The following is a 27,659-nucleotide window of genomic DNA, read 5'->3' as shown; positions in this document are numbered from 1 at the left end:
GAAAAAATAATTAATAAATTTAGAGTGATTTGTGATGATAGATGTGATGAATAAAACTAGTTATTACGGATTTTAATCGCGTATATTAATTATTTTGGACATCCCGACGTTTCGAGCACTTTACAGCGTTCGTGGTCACGGGCAGACTCGGGATAGAAACGTCGGGATGTCCAAAATAATTAATATACGCGATTAAAATCCGTAATAACTAGTTTTATTTAAATGTGTAATAATCGCGAAAATTTAAGACAACATTAGATGTGATGAAATTAGCACTTCTGATTCTTATGCTACATATATTGATTTTCATTGACATTTAAATGGCAGAAAATGCAGCAATTCTTTCTTAACATAATTTAATATCTGCAAGCTAAATAATATATAAATAATCTGCTTAAATACTAAAAAAATCAGAAGAAAAAAAATAAAAAATATCCTACAAGTAAATACAAACGTGGGAAGCTTTTCCTTATTCTGTTTTAAAAATACTCCGCTTTTTATAAAACATTCCATTGAATAACAAAACGAAGCGAACGAGATCAAAATATGAAATAAAGGATGTATGTATTTCTATATGCTTTGATTACCGATTTATCAGACAGTATATAGACTAAAAAATGAGTTCGATTAGAGATATAAAGATTCTATCTATTCACAGCAAAGATAGACGTTATGATGTGTTACTTTATAAAGAGTAACTACTAAGTTTCTTACCAGTTCTTTTGAGTGCATAGATTCGACTATAGAAACCGTTGGTTGCTTTAAAATTAATTTAAATCGAATTCATGATGTTTTAGGATTGTCATGAGTCAGGCAAAAATGTAGCCTATGTTCTTCCTCGGAGTTTATGTTTGCTTCATAACAAATTTCATCAAAATCAAAATATTTAACGAATATTTTTATCAAACACTGCGAAGTAGGGCTTGCTGTTAGTTAACACTAGATGTCAGCACGTTGTCTGATAATGTAACTAATTGCAGGACACGTAATTACCTTTCTTATCTTACCTGGTACACTTTACCACTTGATAAAGGTCGTATGTAAAATTAGTTCTTATTTGTAACCGCAAAGAGTCGTATTTACCGTAAAAAATTCAAGAGGCGAAGATAGGCTCTTAAAGCGTAAGAAGATTGCGGGTTATTTGTTGTGATCATTAATCTCTAATTTTAATTATTCCTGAATATAAGCGTACCTTGACTTCCCAAAATGTCCAAAATTTCATCATATATATTGAAGAATAATGATATATTATAGCAAAATAAAAGAAAATAATTAGCACTTTGTCTGAATATGTATAAATATATAACTTTATATCAAAAACGTACACACAATCGTACATACGACCTTTTAAGCTAACAGTAGGACTCTGTATTTTTTATTAAATTTACATTGTGACGTACGAACGTAATGACATTCAATGAAATGTTTATGATAAAAATGTCGTATGTACCTCAAGCTTGTTCAAATCTCAGATAGAATAAATTCAATTAAATTACATTTTTAAGATTGGTAAAAATTATTCCTATGTTACCGTATTGATAAAAATGTTTACGCAGCAATAATCGCTTTACCGTATTAATACTATTATAACGTTAAGAATATTTAAAATATATAAAGCGCTTTAAGAGCTGGTTCACGTTAAATTCACGCAGTAAAGATAGTCTCTTCAATAGATTTTGTAAGGTAGGGTGATACCTACTAAGTCAGACGTAGCCTACTTACCAGTTAATAAGGATTTTACGTGTATAAGCACTATTGAATCGTAATTTTACAAAACTATGTTAAGTAACCTACCACAGCTTACCTACCAGCTATAATTATTACTCATTCTGCTAGTTTTCTCCAATTTTTAGTTTTAATGTCGTTGAGTATGAGGAATTGATGACCTCAGTGGTTGAGCAGTGTGTACACCGGTTTTCATGGATAAGCCACTCCGAGGTCCCGGGTTTGTATCCCGGCCGAGTTGATATAGAAAAAGTTCATTAATTAATTATCTATGTTGTCTTGGGTCTGGGTGTTTGTGGTAATGTCGTTACTTCTGATTTTCCATAACACAAGTGCTACTTACATTGGGATATGTGATGTTGTCCATATACTATTATTACATATTTATATCTATCTCGTTCTATCTTTTGCTTACATATAATCAAATTACATTAAAAAATTAGCAGTTTATCCACCTAAAAGGGAAAGCTTATTGCTTAACGTTACGTAATTTTTTCCACATTACATTTTAAAAATCGAGTAAAATAAAAGTGAGAACAGAGCATTGTTTATTAATTGAATCGATAGTATTCTAACTTGTAACTCGTGGATAAAGAATTCTATAACAAAATATCGTTGTTGTAAGCACTATTGAAATTCCGTATTTTCGTACATAAAAATTTCAGTACAAATTTTTGAACCAATTATTCCTGACAGTTTGTCTCTGTTTGAATTAAACGAGTGTATTGACGCTGAAAAAATCGGAAAAAATCGCGAATTGTGTGGATTTTTCACTTTATTTCTGACGCTTTTTATTTGTATATATTTTGTTGTGCTTTGGATCGGACGGACGAACAATTCGGGTAAAGTGTCAATTGTTCTTATTATATAAGAAGAATGATATATAATCTATCATTATTCTTGTAGTCTATGGCGTATGGTATTAAATTTTAAAAAGAAAAAAGGCATCATCAATTGGCACACAGTAAATTCGTACAAAGTCTTATTCTAAGAGTAATAACTCGTGTGCCACATTTTTTTTATGTGATTTATTTATTACTAGCTGTATCCACGACTTCTTATGCATTTGAATTTAATTAAAAAAATGTTGTTGGAGCCTAAATTACTCCTTATTACATCAGCTATCTGCTAGTGAAAGTCCCACCAAAATCGGCCCAGCCGTTCCAGATATTAGCCGGAATAAATATAAGTAATAATAATGAAAAAAATAACTCGATAAATAAATAAACATACAACAATACAAAATATCTCGAGGAAACTTGCATGCAACCAAGTCGTATCGAAGAAAGGTGATAGAATTAACTCCTAAAATTCTCTTTAAAAAATGATAATTCCAACAGGTATCATTGGCAGACTTATACATATATTATATATTAGATACAGAAGCAATGTATCTCTATTACCCATTAGTTATTTAATTAAATACCTATAACAAGTGTTTATAATAGTATTTGCATTGTAATATAAGACTTTTAGAATTCTCTGAGACTGAGTTGACTAGACTAGAGTTGAATAAAACCTAGCTATGTCATTATTTAATTCGATTATATTCTTGGTAATATGAACAAGAAAGTTTATTAATTATTAAACAAATCGACTATTTCTGATAAATATTATAGTTTATAAAGCCACAGAGTACAACGTAATTACAAAGAATTGTTACATCAACATTCTGTATGTTATATTGACTGGTACACTTAAATAGAGAACTTCTCACACTTATTCGATTTTCTGCAAATATTTTTTTAATTTATGTATGTATATCAAAAATTGGTGAGTCTGTTTTTAATATTTCAACGACCACTTCTTACTGAATGCAAATAAATGTATACACCGTACATGATATACCAATTCAGCATTTTTTACAAGTTTTATCAGTCTGCCTGTATATTCCGGCTAATTTCTGGAACGGCTTGATCGATTTTGGTAGGATTTTCACTAGCAGAAAGCTCTCGTAATAAGGAGTAACTAAGGCTATAACTAATACTTTTTTGTTAAATTCAAAGGTTGCGTACAAAGGCTCAGGTACAGCTAGTAAAAACACATTCATATTACAGTTGAAAATGATTTTATAAAAAAATTTGCTCTAAAAATGTTGACCTGCCAATTAACAATTCGAATACAAAAGCCGATACAAAACCTATGACAGTAAATTACTTCATCAAGAGATGAAAATATATACAGTTGTATTGAAAACCACATATCATTCAAATGCATGCATAAATACGTTCGATATTTTAAATCTCGTAACTGAAATTACATTTTGAGTAAAGTAATTGTAAATAATTATTTCGAACGTTTTCTTTAAATTTAAATTTCCGTTCACAATTTCGAGAAATGTTTTTGGATTTATAGAACGCGTAAAATAAGCCGAGGTGGCCCAGCGGTTAGAACGCGTGCATCCTAACCGATGATTGCGGATTCAAACCCAAGCAAGCACCGTTGAATATTCATGTGATTAATTTGTGTTTATAATTCATCTCGTGCTGGTGAAGGAAAACATCGCAACAAAACCTGCATGTGTCTAATTTCATAGAAATTCTGCCACATGTGTATTCCACCAAACCGCATTGTAACTTCATGGTGGAATATGTTCAAAACCTTCTCCTCAAAGGGAGAGGAGGCTTTAGCCCAGCAGTGGGTAATCTACAGGCAAGAATCGGTTGGTTGAATATTTTATACTGGAAAATGTAATAGTGTTGGCATCGTTGGCAAGTGGAAAGCTCGTGATTCGAGACTAAAAAGTTTTTACTGCTAGTGTTAACAACTCCGTGTCATGGAAACCACCTGAACACCCTTTAGTGGTGATAGATTGCTGCTTAATTAAATTAATGATTATAAGAGATTGCGTACATAATCTAGTAATAAAATGTCTTCTGAGATTTTCAATTAAATTCAATGTTTTTTTGTTTATTTAGTAATTAAATCAATTTTATTCAATTAAATTTCACAATGAAGCGTTTTTGAATCGTCGATAATTAAATACTACCACCGTTTCGGAAAGCAGCTTCTAGCGAGAAAAACGGCAAGAAACTCGCATAGTTGCTCTTTATAGGAAACATAAACACATGCTTTCTTATTCGGATTATTTATTTTTATTTTTATGCTTAGTATTAATATCATCACATATTTTATTGGAAAAACTTGAAGGTGTTATTTTTATGACAAAGGTAGTGTTATCATCCAAAAAAATCAGTTACTTTTATTTTCTAATTTTACACACGAAGGATGCTTATTGTTTTTTAGTTGAACATTTTCTGGGGTTCTGTTGTAAAAGCTAACCACTTCAATTAATTGGAGTTCATTATTTACGTAAACATATTATCGTTTATGTTTTTTTTAATAATAAAACCATAGAAATGACATAAGATTACATCTATGTTTGATAGCCTAAAATATATCTGTTAATTTTATAAATGAAATAGAAAAATGTACCAAGAAAAGATCCTTGAGGAACTCCATTTACTCATCCAGTCGGAAATTACTTTATTGATGGCGGCTTCTATTATGCCGTTGTGACGTAACTTCCTGACCAGTGTATCATGTCGCACACAATCAAAGGCCGACTAAAATTAATTGCTTGTATTCGCAAACTATTATGTCCACTGAAACGATGACATAAATAATCTTGTGTTAATCAACTGAGTAACTTAAGAGGCTGGTATATTGATTAATATCTTCAAAATAATTTCATAATCAATTATTACAATTAAATACAAGCGATCCGCATGCCTTCGCACGGATCAATTCTCGTTCTAAATATACTACAGATTTTTCTTGTTTCTTTACTATATTGTCCATGTACTATATACAAAAACCTTCCTCTCGAATCACTCTATCTATTAAAACAACTGCATCAAATTCCGTTGCTTAATTTTAAAGATCTAAGCATGCATAGGGGCAGACAGCGGTAAGCGACTTTGTTTTATATTACGTAATGATCATACAAATATGTTTATTTGAATTCAATCTGTCAATAGTTTATAGTAAATATATTGAGAAAACATAAATAATAGTTTAAGGGCTAAGAGATGGCCCAGTGGTTAGAACGCGTTCATCTCAACCGATGATTGCAGGTTCAAACCCAAGCAAGCACCACTATATGTGCCTAATTTCTGTTAATAATTCATCTCGTGCTCGGCGGTGAAGGAAAACATCGTAAGGAAACCTACATATGTCTAATTTCATCAAAATTCAGCCACATGTGCATTCCACCAACCCGCATTGGAACATATGTTCCAAACCCTCTCCTCAAAGGAAGAGGAGGCCTTATCTCAGCAGTGGGAAATGTACAGTCTGGTACCACTTTACTACTAAAATAAAGCTTTATGTGAGGCGAGTATTTTCATAGAATGAAAAAAATATATATTAAAGCAAGCAATAAAGTTTACATAAAAAAATTCTATCTAAAAGATTATAATTGTGGTTTTATACAAGAACGAATTAATGAAATGAGTAACTCAGGCTGTGACATTTAGCTTTGAGATATATTCTATGTTAATGCATATAATTATTTGCGGTGTATGCATTTGACTACATAGTTAAACCAGCACTAACCACGATCAGATCTTGACCTGAGATAGAAAGCTTCGACCTTTATAATACACCGTTAAATAAAATGCGGTAGGAATACCTAAACGTGTCAGAATAAATTATGCCACGTGCATTTGCAGCAGAGAATAAGAACGTTATAGAATTAGCTTCCAAACCTTTTTCATATGAGAGGAGACACATTGAAAATTTCGTAGAGCGACGAACGCAGAGGTCAGATGGCAATCTAGCAAAGGTCAAATGTTATTTACTAAAGCTAGAAACTTGGAAAATCTAGGTTAGAATACAAAGTGACCTGTTCACTACTGAGTGAAAAATATACTAACAATTTAAATACAGGGTGTTTGGCATATGCAATATTCTCAAGAGACTTTTATACGCAAAACTTATTAAGGCTGCTCTATTGTTGTTTCTCATTTCACAAAGTGGAAATGTTTTGTATTGTAGGCTCTTATTTTCATATTTACTTAATACATTATAAACATCTGATTAAATTTTCTACTAATAATTATATTTATAATTTTTTAGTCTACAGTTTATTGCCTGAGACTGCCACTGCTTTATTTTTATTAATTTTTTTTATAATAGCTTAGAATGTACTGTTTGAATTACATTTTACAGTAGTACAGCTTATATCCCGAAGCTGGGCAATAGCTTCCTTTCAACAAAACTCTCCTTAAAGCTATTTCTTTTTAATTTTTTTTTTTTATAAAAAAATCTTGTTTTTTTTTTGCTGGAACAACGCATTAACGCATTTCCTCACGGTAAAGCGGTAAAGTGCCTTAGACTCACTGGTGTCGAGTGCACTGGAATACTTTTAAAAAGCTAGCTCTATCCACTCCATTTCTTCATAGGACGTCAAGTTATTACGCCTGTCATAACGCCCCGATGGTTTGTCCGCCAATGCGACCTTACCTACTTATCTGTTGCCTTCAATAAATAGATAAGGATATAACAATCGAGAACTTTCAACTGACTTCAAAATAATTTAGTTATCATTTCAGTTTTATTTTCTTATCTGTTGTCTCAGAAATACTCCGTTTATGAACCAATTTGGAAAATATATTCACTTCCTGTTTGGTCCAATTTGAAAGACATTTTTGTAGCTTATTTTGTTTGTATTAAAATTGTCATAACTCACCTCCTTTGTGAGTTGATTTTTTCTTGGTGTTCTTAATATAAAAAAAATAGAAAAAAATACTTGTAACATATAAATTTGTACATTTTTACAGTTGAGTTTTTATGACTGATCGACCACTCCTATATTTGGGTACTATTGCCTTATATTAATATAAAAAAACTAAATATATAGCTAGTCATAAAACCAAATAAATAATTTAATACGATTACGAAATGCTTTTATAAGGCTATTTATAAATGTGTATTTCTACGTTATTTTAATAAATTGCCTGAGTTCGCAAATCTTTTATGGAGAACTTAAGAACTTGCTTTTGTTATCATTGGGATTCAATGAAACCCACGCACTTTGCGAATGAGTCACGGACTCACTATATTAATTCTCTCTGCTCTATCTGTAGAATTTGACCTTTTTATGTAATTATCTAAAAAAATAAGTCACTCAGGATTTTTGAAATTAGTTTCAAGTTATTTTTCAAACAAAAATAAATTAATTACAAAAACAGGTTTACTTTCTTACTATATCTTCTTTGTTACTCTTTTAGCTTAATACATATAATATAGTATATATATGTACATGCACATTTGCTATATTTATTGATAGACTTTCTTCATAACATTCTGTTTCTTTTCAATTATTTATATTTCAGTTACTTTCATTTGAATAAGTAGCATAATTAATGGAACACTTTAGTAATTAAGTCACAAAAATGTTCTTCTCTTATTTAAAATTAACAACCATAAGAATAATGGAGCGTAAAAAAAAGATTTTACAGTCTTTCCTATTGGCTACTCCGGAGATACTACGAAGTCCGTTCATTTTAAGATAATTGATATTGCAATATAACAGGAAAATTCATCATCTATCAGGCTCTTAGTATCTTAAGTAGTTATATTCTGGAAATCTGTTCTTATATAATTTCTGAAAATTGTGAAACATATATACATTAAATGGATAATCCAATCGAATCAACACTTTTCAAATTTAAATTACAATACTTTATATACATACTAGCGACCCGGCTTCGCAGGGGTAAATTATATGACGTCACAGTAGAAACTTCTAAAATTATTTCTTTACGAATTTGCCCATGTATTATACATAAAAACTTTCGTATTGAATCACTGTATCTATAAAAAAAACCGCATCAAAATCCGTTGCGTTCTTTTAAAGAATTAATCATATTAAAGGATATAGAAAGTGACTTTGTTTCATACGATGTAATGATTTAAATTATAATATAAAAATGACGAAAAACCATTACGTTATAAATAGTAGTCAAAAGGCCTAAGACAAAACTTGTAATTCACAATTATTTTTAACTTATAGCCTTTATACGTAGAACGGTATTCAAATTTGGATATAGAATGTAAATGCCTATGAATTGTTTGCAGTATAACAAGATTACGCTTCTGGCTTGAGACAGAATGTTTTGCATACGAAAGCCTCGTATAAAGAATTTAGGGGTTAAATTAAGTTATCCCTTTCGAGAGGCTTCGATAAAATTGGCTTCAGTTTTTTAAAATTCTGCTGTGAATGTTATTTGAAAATGAAGAGGAAGGTAAATGAAATAAGATTTCGTGAACTTGATGTTATATATTAAGTTAAAGAGCATACATAAATAAAAAGAAGTAGGTTCAAATCCAGGCAAGCACCTATAAATTTACATGTTTTTAATTTGTGTTTTAATAAATTATCTCTAATTATAATTTTAACGCAATTGTGCCACATGTTAATCCACCAATCCGCAATGGAGCAGTGTGGTGGATATTCTAGCAAACCTCTCCAAAGGAAGAGGGACCTTAGCACAGCGGTGGAAGATTTAAAGATTGTACTTCTTATATGCGATGAGAAAATGAGCTACTAGTTGCCACGTACCCCTGTTACCAATATAAAACTTTGTCTGTATCACCAATACTCCGCTAACCTAAGCTGAGACTTAGACTATCTCTTGTGCCTGTAGGTACTTGGCTCAAATTTCAAGTACAAAATACTAAATATTTCTATTTGGCGGAATAATATCGTGCTTCTATAAATTTAAGTTTAATTTTAAAATGAGAGATCTGAGATGGCTCCGTGATTAGAACGCGTGTATCTTAACCGTCGATTGCGGGTTCAAACCCAGCAAACAAGCACCACATATATATGTGTTTAAATTGTGTTTATATTTCATCTCGTGCTCGGCGGTGAAGGAAAACATCGTAAGGAAACCTGCATGTGTGTAATTTCAACGAAATCCTACCACATGTGTATTCCACCAACCCGCATTGGAAAAGCGTGGTGGAATATGTTCCAAACCCTCTCCTTAATGGAAGAGGAGGCCTTATCTCAGCAGTGGAAAATGTACAGGCTGTTGCTTTACTTTTTTTTAAATGAAATATTTTTTTTAGTACAAATAACTTTTGATAAACAAAATATATGAACCCCAGTATTCACATTTATCGGGTACGTATGATAAACCACTAGACCAAACTATCGAAAAACCAAAAACAAGAATCCATCGATATCTAACCGAAATCGATCAAAACATATTTTCCCAACTCTTTTTAAAATCTAACAAAAACTCAATTATTTAACGTGATATAGCGAAACGTTAAACTTCGTTCGAAAAACATTCTAAGAATTTTTAAACGGTCCCAAAAATCCTTTTAATAATTCTCCGATGTCTGAAGTTCATCTTTTTATATAGAATGGATCATTGACATTAAGTATTTTAAGGATCTTAAAACATTCATTACGTTATACAGGAAGGAAATTTTAGATTGGACTTCTCTAAATCTATTTACACACAGTCCTTCAAAGGAAGCGGCATCGCCGCAACGCTGGTCAACTCCATCTGAAAAGTAATAAAAGAAACTCAAACATTTGTTATCTGGCTTCACCGCCGTCCCCTGATTAACGGTATCGCAATTCAAAGGCACATAAATGCCACTAAAAATGTTGCAATACTTTGGGGATCGTACGATACATTGTCCAATGCAAATATATTATTGGAAACTATGTGTGTGTTCGTAAATATATTCACACGCTTATAAACTACGTTCTTAAGACTGTCAAATATAAGTTATAATGATTAACACAGTTACCATTTTTTTTATTTTAAGAAAATAGTGCAATCAGTATTTTAGACCGACATCCTGTTTTGATATATGTATATATCTGCTCTGCTTCTAATTTAAATAATCCAGTGTAAGATTTTTTAAGAACAATATAGCTTAGCTTACTTTTTTTCTTTATTTAACCTCTATCCCTCAAAAATAAAACATAAATACTCATGTCCAACCGACTTTCGTATAAGTGGAGACAAGTGTTCCAATGCAATATAAAATGACGTGACAAAATATTTTCATATCATTAACATTTATTTATTTAAAAATCGAACGAATTTAAAAATTGAACAGTAATCACTGACATAATTATATTATGACCAATAAGGTGATGGCAAATTCGAAAATTTTGGAAAATTGCTCTTCGCTTTTGTGTCATATAACGAGATTTCGCTCTGATCCACACATCGCAGCTGAGTGGCTTTAATTTCGAGGCTGCTCTCATTTTCGACATTACGAACTACTGAATGCTTCATTTGACATAACTGAAAACGTTGGCACATAACTGTAGGTATGATTAGACCCTTTTGGATGACAAACGAAATAGTTATGCAAGAGTATGTATCTACTATACAGATCATATTTTGTATTTAATTGATATTTTATGTGTTTGTTCATCAAGATCTAGAACATTTGAATCTTGACCGTTCTTAGTTCCTTTTTTAAAACAGGAATAAAATAATCCCAATGATTTCCATTGCTGGTTCTTCTAAAAACTGATCGTAGGCTTTTGACAATCAATAAGCAATTTCAACGCTTCTTTATTGAATAAAGATTGTCACGTTGACTTTGAATAAGCTCCAATTATTTTCCTCAAGAGACAATAAGCCCAGCAGTGATATATTTACAGCCTGTTAGTTTATGTTTTTGTCGAGCATACGGAGCATTCAAATATTCGTCTTTCAAAAACCAATTTTTCAAGTACATAACATTCTGTACATATTTTGTTTGAGATTAAAATTCAAAAGATAAATATATATTGTGAAAAATTGCTTTTAAACTGAAAAGTTGTTGACACCAGCTAGTTTTAAAGTAAACGAAAAACTGAAAAACCGTTGATCCATAGAACAAGACGATATTGAAAAATGATACGAGTTTTTCCACTGTCAGCGGTTCGATCCGAAATATCAACGAACCACTTCGACTTCTTTGGACTTTGAAGCAAGCCAGCAAAAGTTTAAACTTAAGCTTTGCTTTAGAATGAAAATGTCTACGATAACTCAGAATAAATTCAAGATGGACGATTATTGAGACTTTTTGAAGACAATTTTTTTTTAATGAACTGAAAATCTAATTTCTTTGAACAGTTAATTACAATGATGTATTTACGAATAGAGATTCTTAAACGATTTAAAAAAGTTCTTATGAAATGTCATGAATATTAATTTGATGAATAAATTAACACTTGAATTTTAAATGCAAACCAAGAGTTCGAGACCTCACAAGCCCCATTGAATTCTGATGTGTATTGAGCGGATTTGTGTGTTGCTTTACCTCTAGTATCAATATGTGATATAAATGTATTCCAAATCAAAATGAGGCAGATTGGAAGGATGACCCTCTAGAAAAGCGGAGGATTTTGGCTATCAGTGGGGAATTTTAAAGTTGTTAATTTATTATATTTACATACACATAGGGCATTTTCACACAATCTTTAAGCGAAGGCACCTTTATAAATCACCTAATCTTGATGTAATGGACAACACAATCTAAAAGTCAAAAATTACCATAATATTTACAGCGTAATATGATAAACCAATCAATAAAAACATTTCCAAGCACAGTCAAGTTCATATTCATGCAAATGCTTTGACCAAATATAACAAATGCCAAGTTTTTCGATGACTCACAAAACGTATATTCAAGAAGTGAAAATTTCTGTCTAACTGCAATTCTCTTTATAATATCAACTTCTCGTTCGACGCCCTTTTGAGAACACATGAAACTGCCATATCGAACTTCATGAAAACGTAATAGTTCGTTTATTATGATCCTATCAGATTTGGTTTTAGGGAAGGAATATGTACATGTATGCATAAATACGTGTAAGTCTTCCCTAAAGCTAAATATAAAAAGAGAAGAAAAATAGTCAATTAAAATCAGCACACAGATAATATATTGCGATATATTACAAAAAAAAAGTGATTAGGCTTCGTGCACTGAGGGTTTTGTACCATCAAATAGATACACAAACAGACAAATGGACAAAAAAGTGATCTTCAAAGACTTTGTTTTTTAAAAAAAGGTGTGGAATTCTAATAAAATTAATGGTATCAAAAATGGAATTTAATAATTGATTTCGACTACACGAATACTAAATCTTAAATCGCATAAAAAACACACACACACAAATACAAACACGCACACATACAAATCACGAACTCTTGGGTTTTCAGCAAGTGATCTGTCAAAGTAAACATAGAAATAGAAAACATCACTGAATATTTAAACAACATGCAGCCCTAAAAAATGTTCTATTTTTTAGTGCGAGTATCTCGCCAGCCGCTGGATAAATGTAAGGGGACGTGTTAAGTGTTTTCCACTCACGGTCCTACAGCATTGTGTCATCTCCGAAAATTCTGGAATCATGCCAAATACTAATTTAGTAACTACGGTTTTCGTGAAACTTACCATGGGGACGCCATTACGCGATACTTAACCTTAAATTATAATGTACTAACGACCAACCCCGGGACGCACTGGTGCTGTGCTCATACTAAATATACTACAGAATTTATTTACGACATTACATTACAAACTTATAAAATTATCAGTGTTCCTTTACTATATTGTCCATGTATTGTATACTAAAATCTGCCTCTCGAATCACTCTATCTATTAAAGAAAACCACATCAAAATCTGTTGCGTAATTTTAAAGATCTAAGCATACATAGGGACAGACAGCGGTAAGCGAATTTGTTTTATCCTGTAATGATGATAATTACTATGTATAAACGTGTATCATAAAGAAAGAAAATTAATATAGGCAGTGTAATTTGATAATAACGCTGTTATTCCGAATGTAATTATATAGGGATACGAAAATATATCAAATTAATATAACCTTCCCGTATAATCGCGTCTGTGAAATAACAATTTGAGCGAAATTATGACTTTTATGGAGCATTTTGTAAAGACATCAAATTATTCATAGAGTAATTTAATGTTGGTTCAAATCACGATGGAACGTTAGAAATAAAAAAAAGCTTAAAGGTTCGAATTCTGAGTGTAATCAAACGGATTCTCAGTGTAAATATTAAGTTTACCTTTCATCTATACTAATAACATATACCATAATTAAAAAAAATTAAATTAAGTAATAACCTGTACATTTCCCACTGCTGAGATAAGACCTCCACTTCCATTAAGGAGAATTATAAACACAAATTAAGCACATATATATAGTGGTGCTTGCCTGGGTTTGAACCCACAATCATCGGTTAAGATGTACTCGTTCTAACCACTGGGCCATCTCAGCTCTCGTTAAAGACAAACACTCTTTGAAATTTTGTAGGGAGAGATGTTAGTTAATATTTGAAAGCGTTAAATGGGCCAGAATTCCACACTTCATCAATCTACTGACGTTCTACGAAAACCAGTAATAGATTTCGAAACATGTAAAAATCTATTGAGGAACCCGAAGTTTCTCATGCTACCCACTCAAATAAAGACGGTAAAATTCGCATATAATAAAAAAAAACATGTAATAATAAACATTTTTCGAAATTATTAGCAACGTGCATAAGCATGAGTGATTGACACTTGTGTTGACAAGACATACATACATGTGTGCGTGAGAAGACTCAGAGTAGGGATAGAAAAAAAAAATTGTGTTGATCAAGTTTATTTTATTAAAACGCCGTAAGTAACGTATATAGGTGCTCTAGTGAATTGATATACACGGATGAATAGATTGGTCAGCGATTATTTATACCACATTGGAAAAATTGCAGGCATAAAATCCTTATTTTACTCGTATGAATTTGGGACGGCTTGTGTTTTAAAAAGAAAAAAATATCGTATAAAAAGCACGTATCGGAATAAATGTTAAAAGAAGCGACTTTGTATACTGTATATACATATTTAAAATGGATAGAGGTACATGCTCAGCTCAGGTAAGTCTTAGTGTTGTTACTTACTTCAAAAACATATATAACGATAAATTTCGTTTTTATAGTAATAAGCTTTAAACAATTATCACTTTCAATCGTTAATTACTTATTCAAAACAGAGGTTACAAATATTTTAAGGTTAATTTGTTGAAACAATTAATTACATTTCTATAAAATTATATTTTATGTCGTATTAATAGCATTTACTTACTAATGAAAATATTATCAATATTTAAAGGATTTTTTTGTATTATTATTAGAGCACCACCCACCTCATATTCTATGAGCTATCTTAACCTACAGCGTTGGTTGTCTGGAAGAGATCGCTGTGTAGCGATAAGGTCGCCAAAATTGTACGCCCCTTTTATTTAGGCTGCCTTCATTTATTTATTTTCTCTGTGTCATGTACAACAAAGTATAAAGTAAAGGACGTAGTCGTCTTCGTTTTAATATACGAGGATGTCTCTGTAATACTTCAAAATTAAAAAGGCATATCTGACAACAGTATTGAATCAATTATGCAACGTATTACCACTAGTATTAAACGATATCTAAGTGGCCTTTTACGTGTAATGCGATTAAAGTGCCCGTGGGTATTAACATATTTGTACGCAAATGAACGCGTGAACCGTGGTTTGAGCCGTTTACGAACAGTTCTGAGCCGCACTCGAATATTTTGAGCCATTACAGAATGAGGTGAGCCATTATAATTGTTGATTGTGGTTTGACACGAGTTCGCGTGGACATCGATTGTAGAGATAAAAGTGTTATGACTATTCATACGGAACCTCTTTGTTTCACGGGATTTAAATTATTTAATCTGTTATATAAAATAAACTTTGCTTGTTTTTATACGGATTCAATTTAAAACGTACTAAATTGATTTGATATAGAACTTTCATATCTCTAATATTTTAGTTTATAATTCCAAGGAAGTCGTGAGCCTGTAATATACTAGCGACCCAACCACGCTTTGCACGGGTGAACTGCTGATACTAAATATACTAGAGATAGAATTAGTTTATTTACTAAAGACCAAAAAGTACATATGTGTTTTTTGATAATATATCATCAAAAAGCACTTATGTACTTTTTGGTACCTATATATAGGTAGATAGGTGTATCGACCTATCCACCTATATAGGGGTACCAATGGTAAATGCTCACCACTAACCAAATAATGGAATTTGGTATCATCATTTATAAATCATACACATTAACTTGACTTCAGCTTCAGACAGTTTCAAATGAACTACAAAAACATATATTAAAAAATTAACATCAACCCACAAATGAGCGTAAAATAAAACGTGTGTACATTGATATAAACTTCGATTTGTCTTACGTCTAATGGGGTCAAGATTATACTACCAAAATTGTATATGCGGCTATGCATACAAAATTAAAATTATCCTGCAACTTACCACGAAGAGGCTTAATACTATATGTACATAGTATGTGTGTTGGTTATATTGGAATTAAGTAAAACCGTGCAAATATGCTGTAATTGTTACGCGTGTCAGCGATAACCAATCGAAAAATGGATTAACCCACATCGCTGGCTCACCGCACGTTTGATTTAAATTATAATATTTTTAACACGTTAATATCTCTCATGTAAATTGTACACTGTTTTCAAAACCAATATAGTTTAATGCGAAAAAGGTAATTTCATTGGTTCATTTGAATTTAGAACTTTATTAGCGAGGCTTCGTTTATTAACCGGTATTAGGGTTTTAGTATTGTTATTATAATTTTAGCTTTAATGTTTACATTTATTTAAATAAATGTGTGTGAGTTTGTTTGTTACGCTTTCAACTTCTCTTCTTTCAACTTCTCAACTATTCAAAATCAATATCAAAATAAACTTTATTCAAGTGGGCTTTTACAAGCACTTTTGAATCTTCATTTAACAATTAAGAGAAGCTACCACCGGTTCGGAAAGTAGATTCTACCGAGAAGAACCGGAAAGAAACTCAGTAGTTACTCTTTTTCAACATATTAGTTAAATACAATTATATATGTATGTAATGTATCCTGCCTGGAAGTCAACAGGTATTAATTCCAAGCTTTTTTATCATCTACAAAATCTTGTATCGAATAATATGCCTTTTTTACCGATGTATTTTTTATAAATGATTTGAATTTACGAATTTATTCAACCGACTGTCACAAAATTGTATACATGCTGATGTGTGTCTTGTATTTTATATTGCTTACAGAAAATACATAACGTTACATATTATATTTATATTATGTAACGTTTTGTATTTTCATCATCATTTGACCATAAAACGAACGCGAAATTCCGAGTGTCAACAACTTATTAATAATGATGACTCTTGATTGTTTTTGTATAGCAAATATAAAATGGCATTTATACTAACTTTTCTATTTTTCTCTTCGTAATTTGAAATGTTTGAAATTTTAATTATGGATACTTAATTTTGACGTTAATAAAAGAGTAAAGACCATGAGCATAGAGGACGGTGAAAGACTACGACTTGAGAAAACATGGATGGAATGTGTGAGTAGGGGTGTGAATGATCAGGTAACGAATGATAGAGGATAATGGAAAAAAAAACTGGAGACCAGGGAAAAGAGGTTTTAATAGTACGTGTATCCTGAAAAAATACAAGGAGTTTTTATTCTTAATTTTGACGATGCGTATAAAAGATGTAAAAAATTATATTAAGTGAATTTTAATTTACTATAAGTTATGTTTATTATGTATATTTGAGTCCAATCAAAATGTATTTTCATTTCACTTGTCACAGGAAATACAAAATACAAATATTTCCCAGTTCAACCCTTATCAAGATTGATAACATTGCCTCGTTATCATTGGAAAACAATAAAATAATTTCTTATACTAACAATTAAATGAATCAATAAACATTACAAAAGTATGTGATTTTTATTATCATAATTTAAAAACACACACACACACACACACACACACACACACACACACACACACACACACACACACACACACACAAGTACTAATTGTACCTTTATATTCAATCGTTATTTCAGTGTGACGATTTATTTAACCAATCAGATGCCTTGAAAAATATACGAATAGTCTTAAGTCAAAACAATGCTATGAGATATATTTTTATACTGCAATACTGTAATAAATCAATGCTTAGTATTGTTCCAGATAAGCTTATTTAATTCAAGCAATAATCGACATAACATCTAAGATGTATTGTCGTCTGTGTCGTATTGACAATGTTAGCAATTGCTTTTTTTATTAATCAATGTATATGGGCGAAGGCGACAACCTTTGATGCCCTAATTCCCCGCCGTTTCTGCTATTAATAAAATTAAATACTGCGGTGCTTGTATAAGTTATTCCTAAGAGGACGATAAATCGAGTTACATATTTCCCGTATTTCTATAGTATAGAAAAAGAAGTGAAGTAACAGCCTGTAAATTACCCACTGCTGGGCTAAGGCCTCCTCTTCCATTAGGGAGAGGGTTTGGAACATATTCCACCACGCTGTTCCAATGCGGGTTGGTGGAATGCACATGCAGAATTTCGATGAAATTAGACACACGCAGGTTTTCACCAATATATATATATATATATTGGTGCTTGCCTGGGTTTGAACCCGCAATCATCGGTTAAGATGCACATGTTCTAACCACTGGGCCATCTCAGTGTAGATATTTGTAAATTTAATCTTGTAACTTTATCGTCATCATCATCATCAGTGTGTATCAGTCCATTGGACTTTTAAACAAAGATTATATTTTTCGTTGTAATATGACTTCTTTTATGAAATATATTTAAAAGACAATATTTGACAAAATATTAAATTTGATACGAGCCGAAATCTCATTAATGTGTAATTATAATTCGTTCCATTCGTTCGTTCATTTGGGTCAATTTGTATCAATAACGTAATAAATTTCTTAATAATGAAGACTCTTGACCCGACAAAGGAACCGTAGTTCAATTATGAAGAGCTACTAGAAAACCGTTGGGGAAAACCATCTCGACTTTTTAATTAATAAATCGTAAAACTGTAATTGTCAGCACTCTAAGTTGGGTTTGATGGCTAAAGTTTTCACAACTAAAATTATTTTCAACCGACTTCCAAAAGGAGGAGGTTATCAATTCGTCTGTATTTTTTTTTTTTTTTTTTATGTTTGTTACCTCATAACTTTTCACTGGGTGGACCGATTTTGATAATTTTTTTTTTGTTTGAAAGGTAGTGCTTCCCGTGGGGTCCCATTTTTTTTATTTTTTTTCCGATGATGGTATCCATGTGAAAACGACATAAGTCTTAAATTTGCATTATGTATATGCGCGACAAATACGTGAATAACTGAAAATCACGTTAACCAATTTTGATAATTCTTTTTTTATTATAAAATATATACTTCAAGGGTAATTTGGTGAAAGTTTGGTAAGGTTCTGAGCACAGGATCCATGACAAAGTAACGGAACGGAAGGGAACGGAACAATTCTGAGGAGCACGTTAGCGATACTCGGTCGAATCTTTTATTTATAGGTTATTTGGATATTTGAGTCACCTTCCGTAATGTGGTTATGTTTATGTAATTATCATAGTCGAATATTATAATCAACTAGCTACCCACCCCGGCTTCGCACGGGTGCAATACTGATACTAAATATACTACAGAATTTGTTTATATACGACATCACATCGCAAACTTCTAAAATTATCAGTGTTTCTTTGCTATATTGTTCATGTATTATATACACAAACCTTCCCCTTGAATTACACTATCTTTTAAAAAAAACCGCATCAAAATCCGTTGCGTAGATTTAAAGATATAGGGACAGAGAAAGCGACTTTGTTTTATACTATGTAGTGATGGAACTCCTATACGGCTCGCAGTTAGGGTGCGATATGGGGCAGAATTTCTTACTATCTTTAATCAAATTTTGTGTATGTGATGTGATGTCATATGATGTACGAAATATAGTTGGTCTTTTTCAAAGTTTCTTTGCTGAGTTCGATTACAGCTCTTTCGAGGGATCCTTGTAGTTCACGCCGCGTGACGTATTAAATCCGCATTTTCGAAAGTCTATTTTTGCTTTATTCGCAAGTTTCCTTTGAAATTGTCCTCGAAGTAGTTTCTGACTCATATAAACGGAACGCTTAATCTATTCATATTAAAAAAAATTAGTTAGTCAACATCAGCTTCACTTAAAATCAAAAAATAAATAAAATTTTAACAAAAAGAAAAACCGACTTCAAACAAAACACTATTTTAAAACAAATGAATATGCACGAAAAAGTAATAAAAATAATTGCGTATTCAACATATTTTTTAGAGTCTTCCTAAGTTAAATGAAATGAAAAATATTAGACTACTTAAAAGTCGATTAACGATTATATCATGTAGTTATAATTATTGTTATATTTGGAGTCGGTGTCAGCCAATAAAACCCTACAGTATATCTATCAAAAAACAATACGAGAATACTTTAACAAATATGTTTTTTACAAATTACCTTTTACACAATAATATACTGGATCAATCAAGGGGCTCGTATCGCTTCTTTCTTTTGATTGTTGGGGCAAGGGCACCGTGGCTGACACCGGCTCCAAATATACCAATAACTATAACTACATGATATAATCGTTAATCGACTTTTAAGTAGTCTAATATTTTTCATTTCATTTAACTTAGGAAGACTCTAAAAAATATGTTGAATACGCAATTATTTTTATTACTTTTTCGTGCATATTCATTTGTTTTAAAATAGTGTTTTGTTTGAAGTCGGTTTTTCTTTTTGTTAAAATTTTATTTATTTAATTCCAACAACTATTTGATGAATAAGCAGCAATACTTAGTACTGTTGTGGTCCGATATAGAGTGTGTGCCAGTGAAGCACAACCTAGCTCACAAGGTTAGTGACGCGTTGGCACTGATTAATATTTCGTAGCTATTGTCAATGGAATGTGGGAACCAATATGGTGTAGTGTGGTGGCAATGTGCTAGCGAATGTATTAAGATGATCTGTTTGTAACTATATATCAAATTATCAACTTACCTGCGATTAAAAATTTGAAAATAAAAAAAAAAGTCTTAACATATTTCATTACTCCACCTTTTTACTTGTAATATATGTGTTTGTCTGTCTGTGTATCTAATATATTTTGAAACATTTATTTATTATTCGGTTCTTTGAATAGAATTAAAAAAATATGTTTAAATCAACAAATTACTTGAACATATCAATTCTCAAACAACTTCGAGCGCGCAATATTATTGAAACCTTAAAAGTTTTTCCACTATTTTGCCAGGCTTGCTGCCACCTCTCATTTACTAAGTTTTGTTGTGTTCCTGTATGAAGGATGAGTGAGCCAGTGTAACTACAGGCACAAGGACATAACATCTTAGTTTCCTAGATTGGTGGCGCATTTGTGTAAGGAATGGTTATTATTTCTTACAACATTAGTATCTATGGATGTGGTGAGCACTTACAATGAGATAGCTATTTTTTCCAAGCCTACCAATTATACAGTTTACACTTTATGTATTAATAAATGGATTGTTCGTTTTGGTGTTTGCACGTTAAATAAATAAATATTTTCATTAGTTTGAGCTACTATTTGTAATGGCTGAACCAATTTTCGAATGTAAACAGGACTTTAAATATAATAAATCGAGGCATTTTTTTATCTAAAAATATTTGAACGGTTCTGAAAAATTGAACATTTTAATAAATTTAAGTGACAAGTTGATAGGAAGTGGATGAGAGGGGTTAATAATTGGGATCAGTGGTGCGCCTTGGAGGTCAGTGTCCACCAATGGACTGATACACACTGATGATGATGATGACGATAAAGTTACAAGATTAAATTTACAAATATCTACACTGAGATGGCCCAGTGGTTAGAACATGTGCATCTTAACCGATGATTGCGGGTTCAAACCCAGGCAAGCACCAATATATATATATATATTATATATATATATATATATATATATATATATATATATATATTATATATATATATATATATATATATATATATATATATATATATATATATATATATTTTCACCCCGGAGTTGATATTACGTCCTACATGGCGGTTTTTACCGATGATGTTGCGTCCGACTGACTTTTTGCATCCTATATACGGACGCAAGATTGACCATCTCTCAAATTCAGCCAGAAGTAGTGCAAAGGTTAGTACAATGGCTGGGTGAAATATTGGCATGGACGTTGTTTCGTCACTGGAGTGCCTTTCGGCGTATTACTTAGTTCCGCTGTTTGGCGCGCGAATTTTGGAGGGCGCTCCTTTGCGTCGTATATCAGTGGCGTATATTCGATATTTTGTTTTCGTATAGCACGCCGATAATGTGGCTTCTGTATATATTTAAAGTTTTTATCAATTCTAATGTGTGATTTTATTGCGTCACACAAAACGACATCGCCCGGAGGAGACGGGGGGTGTCACAGAGGTGAGGGGGCGGTGTTCGCACGCGACATGCAAGCGGTATGTTTTTGTTTATATTTCTGCCGGCCAGCGCGGACGTAATAACGCTTATGGTATAAATATTGCATAGTTGAAGTAAAATAACAGGCACTATGAAAAGAAGTGCCAGGATACTCGCATTAGCAAGTAAGTATTCCATTAAGTATATTAAAAATAATGATTAGGTAAGTACCTAGTACCTAAGTTTTAAGTTATAGGTACTTAGTTTGTAAATATAAATTATCGTTATTATCTATAATGAATAGTATTAATTCTGTATAATAGTTTTAATTTGTTTTGTACATAAAGAGGACGGTATTTGATTATAATACAAGTTCACAATAATGATGAATGTTCTTTGTAGGCAGTAGGTTAACGCGCGCGCGTAAATAAACACGACGCGACGTTGCATTCTGTGGTGGTGTGGTAGTTCATCATGGTCGTGGTGATTGATTTAGATCGTTTTTTTAAAAGAAGTGATTTTAAAACCTATTTTAAAGACAATTTAAAATGGCTTTGGCCGTCGACCCATTTTGTAATACAAAAAAAAATGTTTTAAGTGTGGTGCGGCGATCAAGAATAATATCAATATTATTACAAATCATTTTGTTCTACCTATGAAACGAAAGAACATAAAATCGCTCTATAAATCTTCATTTTTCTGGTGCAGCATTTGTGAATATGCAATTTACGATCATTATCCTGACGAGGAGTGTCCTGTTTGTTGTTGAACTGTTTCATAGGTACTTACCTGTCTAAAAGTATTTTGGATGGATTATATCAACTATGTCCCTCCCTACATACCTACGTATATAATTTACGTTGATAAGTAACTATTGTACATTTTAAACAAGAGCCCATCAGTGACTAACTTTAGACCGCGAATTGGGACTATGTATTTAAATATCTAACTACTTACTAATATTGTAGTGACGAAATATTTAATCGATTGTTTAAAACTATTTAACTTACGAGACTACTGAACCAATTCAAATAATTCTTTCGCCATTAGAAAACCACGGCAATGAGAAGTAAAATAGTCTATACAAGTGTCTCGAACCTCAACGTCAAGTGGTTTCCATGTGATGGGCTAGGCTGTACAGTGTTATAAGAAAATTTTAAAGTCTTGACTTGGTGATTTTGTTCATTCATAATACAAATATTTTTGAAAATTAAAATCGACACCCTTGACAAGGTTTTTAGTCACTGTGATTGACACTAGATTTTAATTTGTTTTTTTATATACTGCATTCACAAAATAAAGAGTATGAAGCGATAGAAAAAAAATAGTTTCATAAAATCTTACCAAAAACAGTATATGTACTATGCTAAATTTGAGATTTATTTTCGCAAAAAAATGTAATAAAGTACTGTAGGTAAGTTATTAAATAAATTAACCCAGCTAATCAAGAATTTGTGGTGGTACGACACTTGGTACTTACAATACAATATTTTAATATTTTTTATTTTTATTAACATCACGGGTATTGATTTTCATCAAAATCAACCAAGAAGAGACAAAAAATTTAATTTTTTTTTTCAGATCAGTTACAGTCTAACCCGTCACCCAGTGACCACTTGACGTTGGGTTTCGGGACACCTGTATGATTTCAAGCAATTGGATGTTGATATAAACATTATTTTAACTGTTTACTATTAAGTTTTAAAAATATCTTGAGTAGTCTTTACACAGATACGTATGATTTATTTAACTGAATTTATTGTTTTTCTTTTAGGAGGAAATAAAGAAAATTCACTTGATTTATTTGATTCAACGTTGTTCAATGAGGTTTGTACCTACATAAATCTAAATGAATTTTAATTTTTTTTAATAACCGTAACCGTTTCATGCTTACGTCTTATTTAACGACCGTGTGTTCTTTCCAGGAACAAATATCTGTTTCAAGTCCTGATTTTTCTGACAATGATTCCAATTATACACCGCCTGCACAAGATGTTAGTAGAAGTTTAAATAACCTACAATTTATAGTTAAGAAATTTCATATTGTTGTTAGTCATATTGTAAAAACTTAATAAATTAAAAACATAAATCTTTATGATAATTTCATTTTTGCAGGCTTCATCTGATGAATCTTACTTATACGATGACAAGATTTTGGATCGAGCTTGCTCATTTGACAATACACCTCATTTACCAGAAAAGTTTCATCAGAAGAACTACTCATTATTAGAACTCAAGCCCCTATATAACAAAAACATTGAGCAGCCTTTAAATGAAGAAAACTCGGTAATCTGTAGTGATAGTATTTTAAGTGACATTAGTAACTCACCTGGCGTAGCTCTTACTGTGGATAGTAGATTATTAAAACCGACATCGACAGATAAAACTAATTCAGTTGTTTCGGGAGACAACGCAACTGTTAGCATTAGCAACTATATCCAAGAAGATGAGCTTACAAACAATGATGATGATGTTATAATAACAAAGAAACCACCTAAATGCACCCGTGTTATCCGAGGTAAAGACTACTGTTTTTTTTGTGAATGTTTTGTTTTAAATTTTGCCAGACATTTAACTAGACATCATGTTTATGAACCTGAAGTCCAAAAAATTTTATCGGTGCCCAAAAAAAGTCAAGAAAGAAAAAACCTTATCATGGCACTACGAAAAAAAGGAAATTTTATTCAAAATTCAGTAGAAATTACTAAACCCATGCGAAAGCAAAAATTTACAGATTATTTGCCCTGTACAAACTGTCTGGGTTTCTACTCAAAGAAACTTTTGTGGAAACATAAGAAAAAGTGCACACAAAATTCGAATAAAACTACTGCAAATATTCAATCTGAAGCCCAAAACCTATTATTAAGACATTTAAAAATAGATGCTAAACTTAAGGATACTGTATTTCTGCGAATGAGAGCCGATAAAACATCATTTGTTGCCAAATCAGATGTCCTAATATGTTCTTTTGGATCCCAGTACATGAAAACCCACAGGGAAAAACATTTTGTTAACGTAATCTCTCGAAAAATGAGGGAATTAGCGAAATTATTGCAAGAAATGAAAAAGATTAATCCTTCCATAAAAGATTTATTTGACGCACTTAGACCGATACACTACGACACCATTGTGGCAGCGACAAAAATAGTGGGAAAATATGACTCTGAAAAAGATAGATTTGAATCACCTACATTTGCTATGAACATTTCTACTAGTATAAAACAATGCTGTAATATAGCCATTTTATTTGCATTAAAAAAACAAGGACCTTACATGGAGACAAACACGGCAGAAATAGAGGCAGACCTAAAAACTTTAATTCAAATCATTGACTCTAATTGGAAATTTGATATATCTAGCCAAGCAGCATCTGATCTTAACACAAATAAGTGGAATAAAGTAACTATAGTCCCGTTAGCTAATGACTTAAAAATCCTTAAAGAATACCTCGGCAAAAAATCAGAAGAAGCTGCGAAAAAAATCAAAGAAGGTTTATTTAATGTTGCGACTTATATTCAGCTATTAGAGACTGTATATTGTAGGGTTTTGTTACTGAACAGACGCAGACCTGGAGAGCTTCAGAGAATCAAAGTTCACGATTATTTAGAATCTGGTAATAATGCTGCTGATAAATACGAAGAATTTGACCGGGCTCTTACTGTATCGGAAAGGATCTTGGTACAGAAGTTTAAAAGAGTTGTTATTAGGGGCAAGCGTGGGCGTGGGGTTCCAGTTTTATTTAATAAGGAGGTTCAAGAGGATATAAAATTATTGCTCTCGATCAGAGACAGATTTGTGTCAGCATCAAATCGTTTTTTATTTGGTAATCCAGGTTTTGAAAATACAATATATGGTTACAAAGTACTAGAAAGGCATGCGAGGCTATCTGGAGCAAAAAATCCGAAATCAATTTCATCAACAAGGCTTAGGAAACATTTAGCCACGTTATCACAAATATTCAGTATGTCTGAAAATGACATGGAACAGTTAGCTACATTTATGGGCCATACACATGATGTACACAAAAAATCATATCGGCTACCGGATGATGTTTACCAAACTGCCAAGATATCTAAACTACTCATTCTTATGGAAGATGGGAAAGCAGACGCTTTCAGAGGCAAAGCCCTGGATGAGATTGAACTTGATTTAGATGAACAATTAGATGAAGGGATGACAGAAAATGACGTAATTTTAGATTATGATGTCGAGTCACCTGGACGAGCGCAAGATAGAACAGACGGAAATACGTCACGACTATCGCCTACACCTACACTACGACTACAGCCAGGACCATCTAGCCTTAAAACAAATACCTCGGAGTCTGATCATCACGTCAAGAAAGGCAAAAAGAGAACCCTAATACCATGGACTGCAGAACAAAAAAAAGTGTGCTCTGCATTTTTTAAACATCATATAAAAATCAAACAACCACCTAAAAGACATGAATGTGAGGCTCTTAAAGAAAAGCACCGAGACCTCCTGCATAATAAAGATTGGCTCAAAATAAAAGTATTTATACAAAACATTTACGCTAAGAAATAGTAGCTTGGGACTGATTTAAGTAAAGCATAATCTCACTAAATATATTGTAACGTTTTAGTTTTTACTATATTTTATTTTTATTATTTTTGTTTGTTTCCAAAGTGATTTGAATATATATTGTCATTTAAGTAATGACTGACTTGTTAGTTAATAATTATGTTTAATATTTATTGACATGAACCTACCTCAATAACAGTATTAGTACTTTTTTTATTTTTGACTGATTTATTTTATTTTTTATAGTTTCGTTAATAAATCAGCCTCTGAACTAGTCGTTCTTAAAATTGTTAATTTTTTAAATTACTTTTATGTTCTGATTTCTGTATATTTGATTTGTCTGACACTTTGATTATTATGACTATGGGTTTATTATTGTACCTTTTTGAGTTGTAAACAATAAAACTTAAAAATACTTACTATCGAAACAATTGTTTTATTTTATGTTCATACTTAAATTCAGAAGAAATCAGTGCACATAAATAAAATGCTCCCGCATAAACCTAAATATCATATCCTAAATATTCTTTAATTAGCCTAGTGGACTTAGCTTATTGAAATTTAAGATTTAATTAATGTATATAATATAGGGATAACTTTTTTTTAATGTCTGTTATGTACTCCAAGTTATATAAATAAGTATTTTATTTTAATCGACTTCATAAAAAGAGATGACTCTCTATTCATACATAAATACATGTTGTCACTCCTGTCCCCCATTGGGGTAGACAGAGACCACGTCACGCAATGAATTTATTGGGATCTATTATATACCTGTGTATTTATCGATATGCGAAACATCTTAGCAGTCCAAGGATTCGCCGTGTGTGTGCCGTGCAAATTGCGTTGTAGAGAAAGGTATTCGAAATAATCAAGAAGCCTGGGAGTTGCGACCCAGCTGTAGGTTCCCACTACCGCCCCCCACCCGAATACCCTTCCCTACCTAATCAAATTTAGTGAAATTCCGCTTCAAAATCAATGTACTCATCGAATATTTCCTAAACTCAATTTTTTACGCATATTTATGATAAGGAGAATATGTATTT

The 27,659-nt window shown here is 31.8% G+C and overlaps 2 protein-coding genes across 2 annotated transcripts in view; both read left to right on the top strand.

Annotated features, from left to right (window-relative positions):
• LOC124539459 overlaps positions 1-27,659 on the top strand; it is a 92,120-nt gene that overhangs the window by 8,314 nt on the left and 56,147 nt on the right. The gene's annotated exons all lie outside the window — the stretch shown is intronic.
• Positions 23,862-26,616, top strand: LOC124539204. The gene is made up of 2 exons (XM_047116502.1): positions 23,862-24,065; positions 24,187-26,616. Exons 1-2 carry the CDS (start codon positions 23,958-23,960, stop codon positions 26,614-26,616), a joined length of 2,538 nt encoding a protein of 845 aa, XP_046972458.1. The 5' UTR covers positions 23,862-23,957.

This window comes from Vanessa cardui, chromosome 22, assembly GCF_905220365.1.
Source record: "Vanessa cardui chromosome 22, ilVanCard2.1, whole genome shotgun sequence".
Classification (NCBI taxonomy): Eukaryota; Metazoa; Arthropoda; class Insecta; order Lepidoptera; family Nymphalidae; genus Vanessa; species Vanessa cardui.
This window is presented reverse-complemented; position numbering and strand designations above follow the sequence as displayed.

What these genes read in the sequence shown, in the direction of transcription:
- LOC124539204 (XM_047116502.1), top strand. Translation starts at nt 23,958, where the DNA reads ATGCTTACGTCTTATTTAACGACCGTGTGTTCTTTCCAGGAACAAATA. An exon ending in ATACACCGCCTGCACAAGAT is followed by an intron (nt 24,066 to 24,186) that starts GTTAGTAGAAGT and finishes TCATTTTTGCAG; the next exon opens with GCTTCATCTGATGAATCTTA.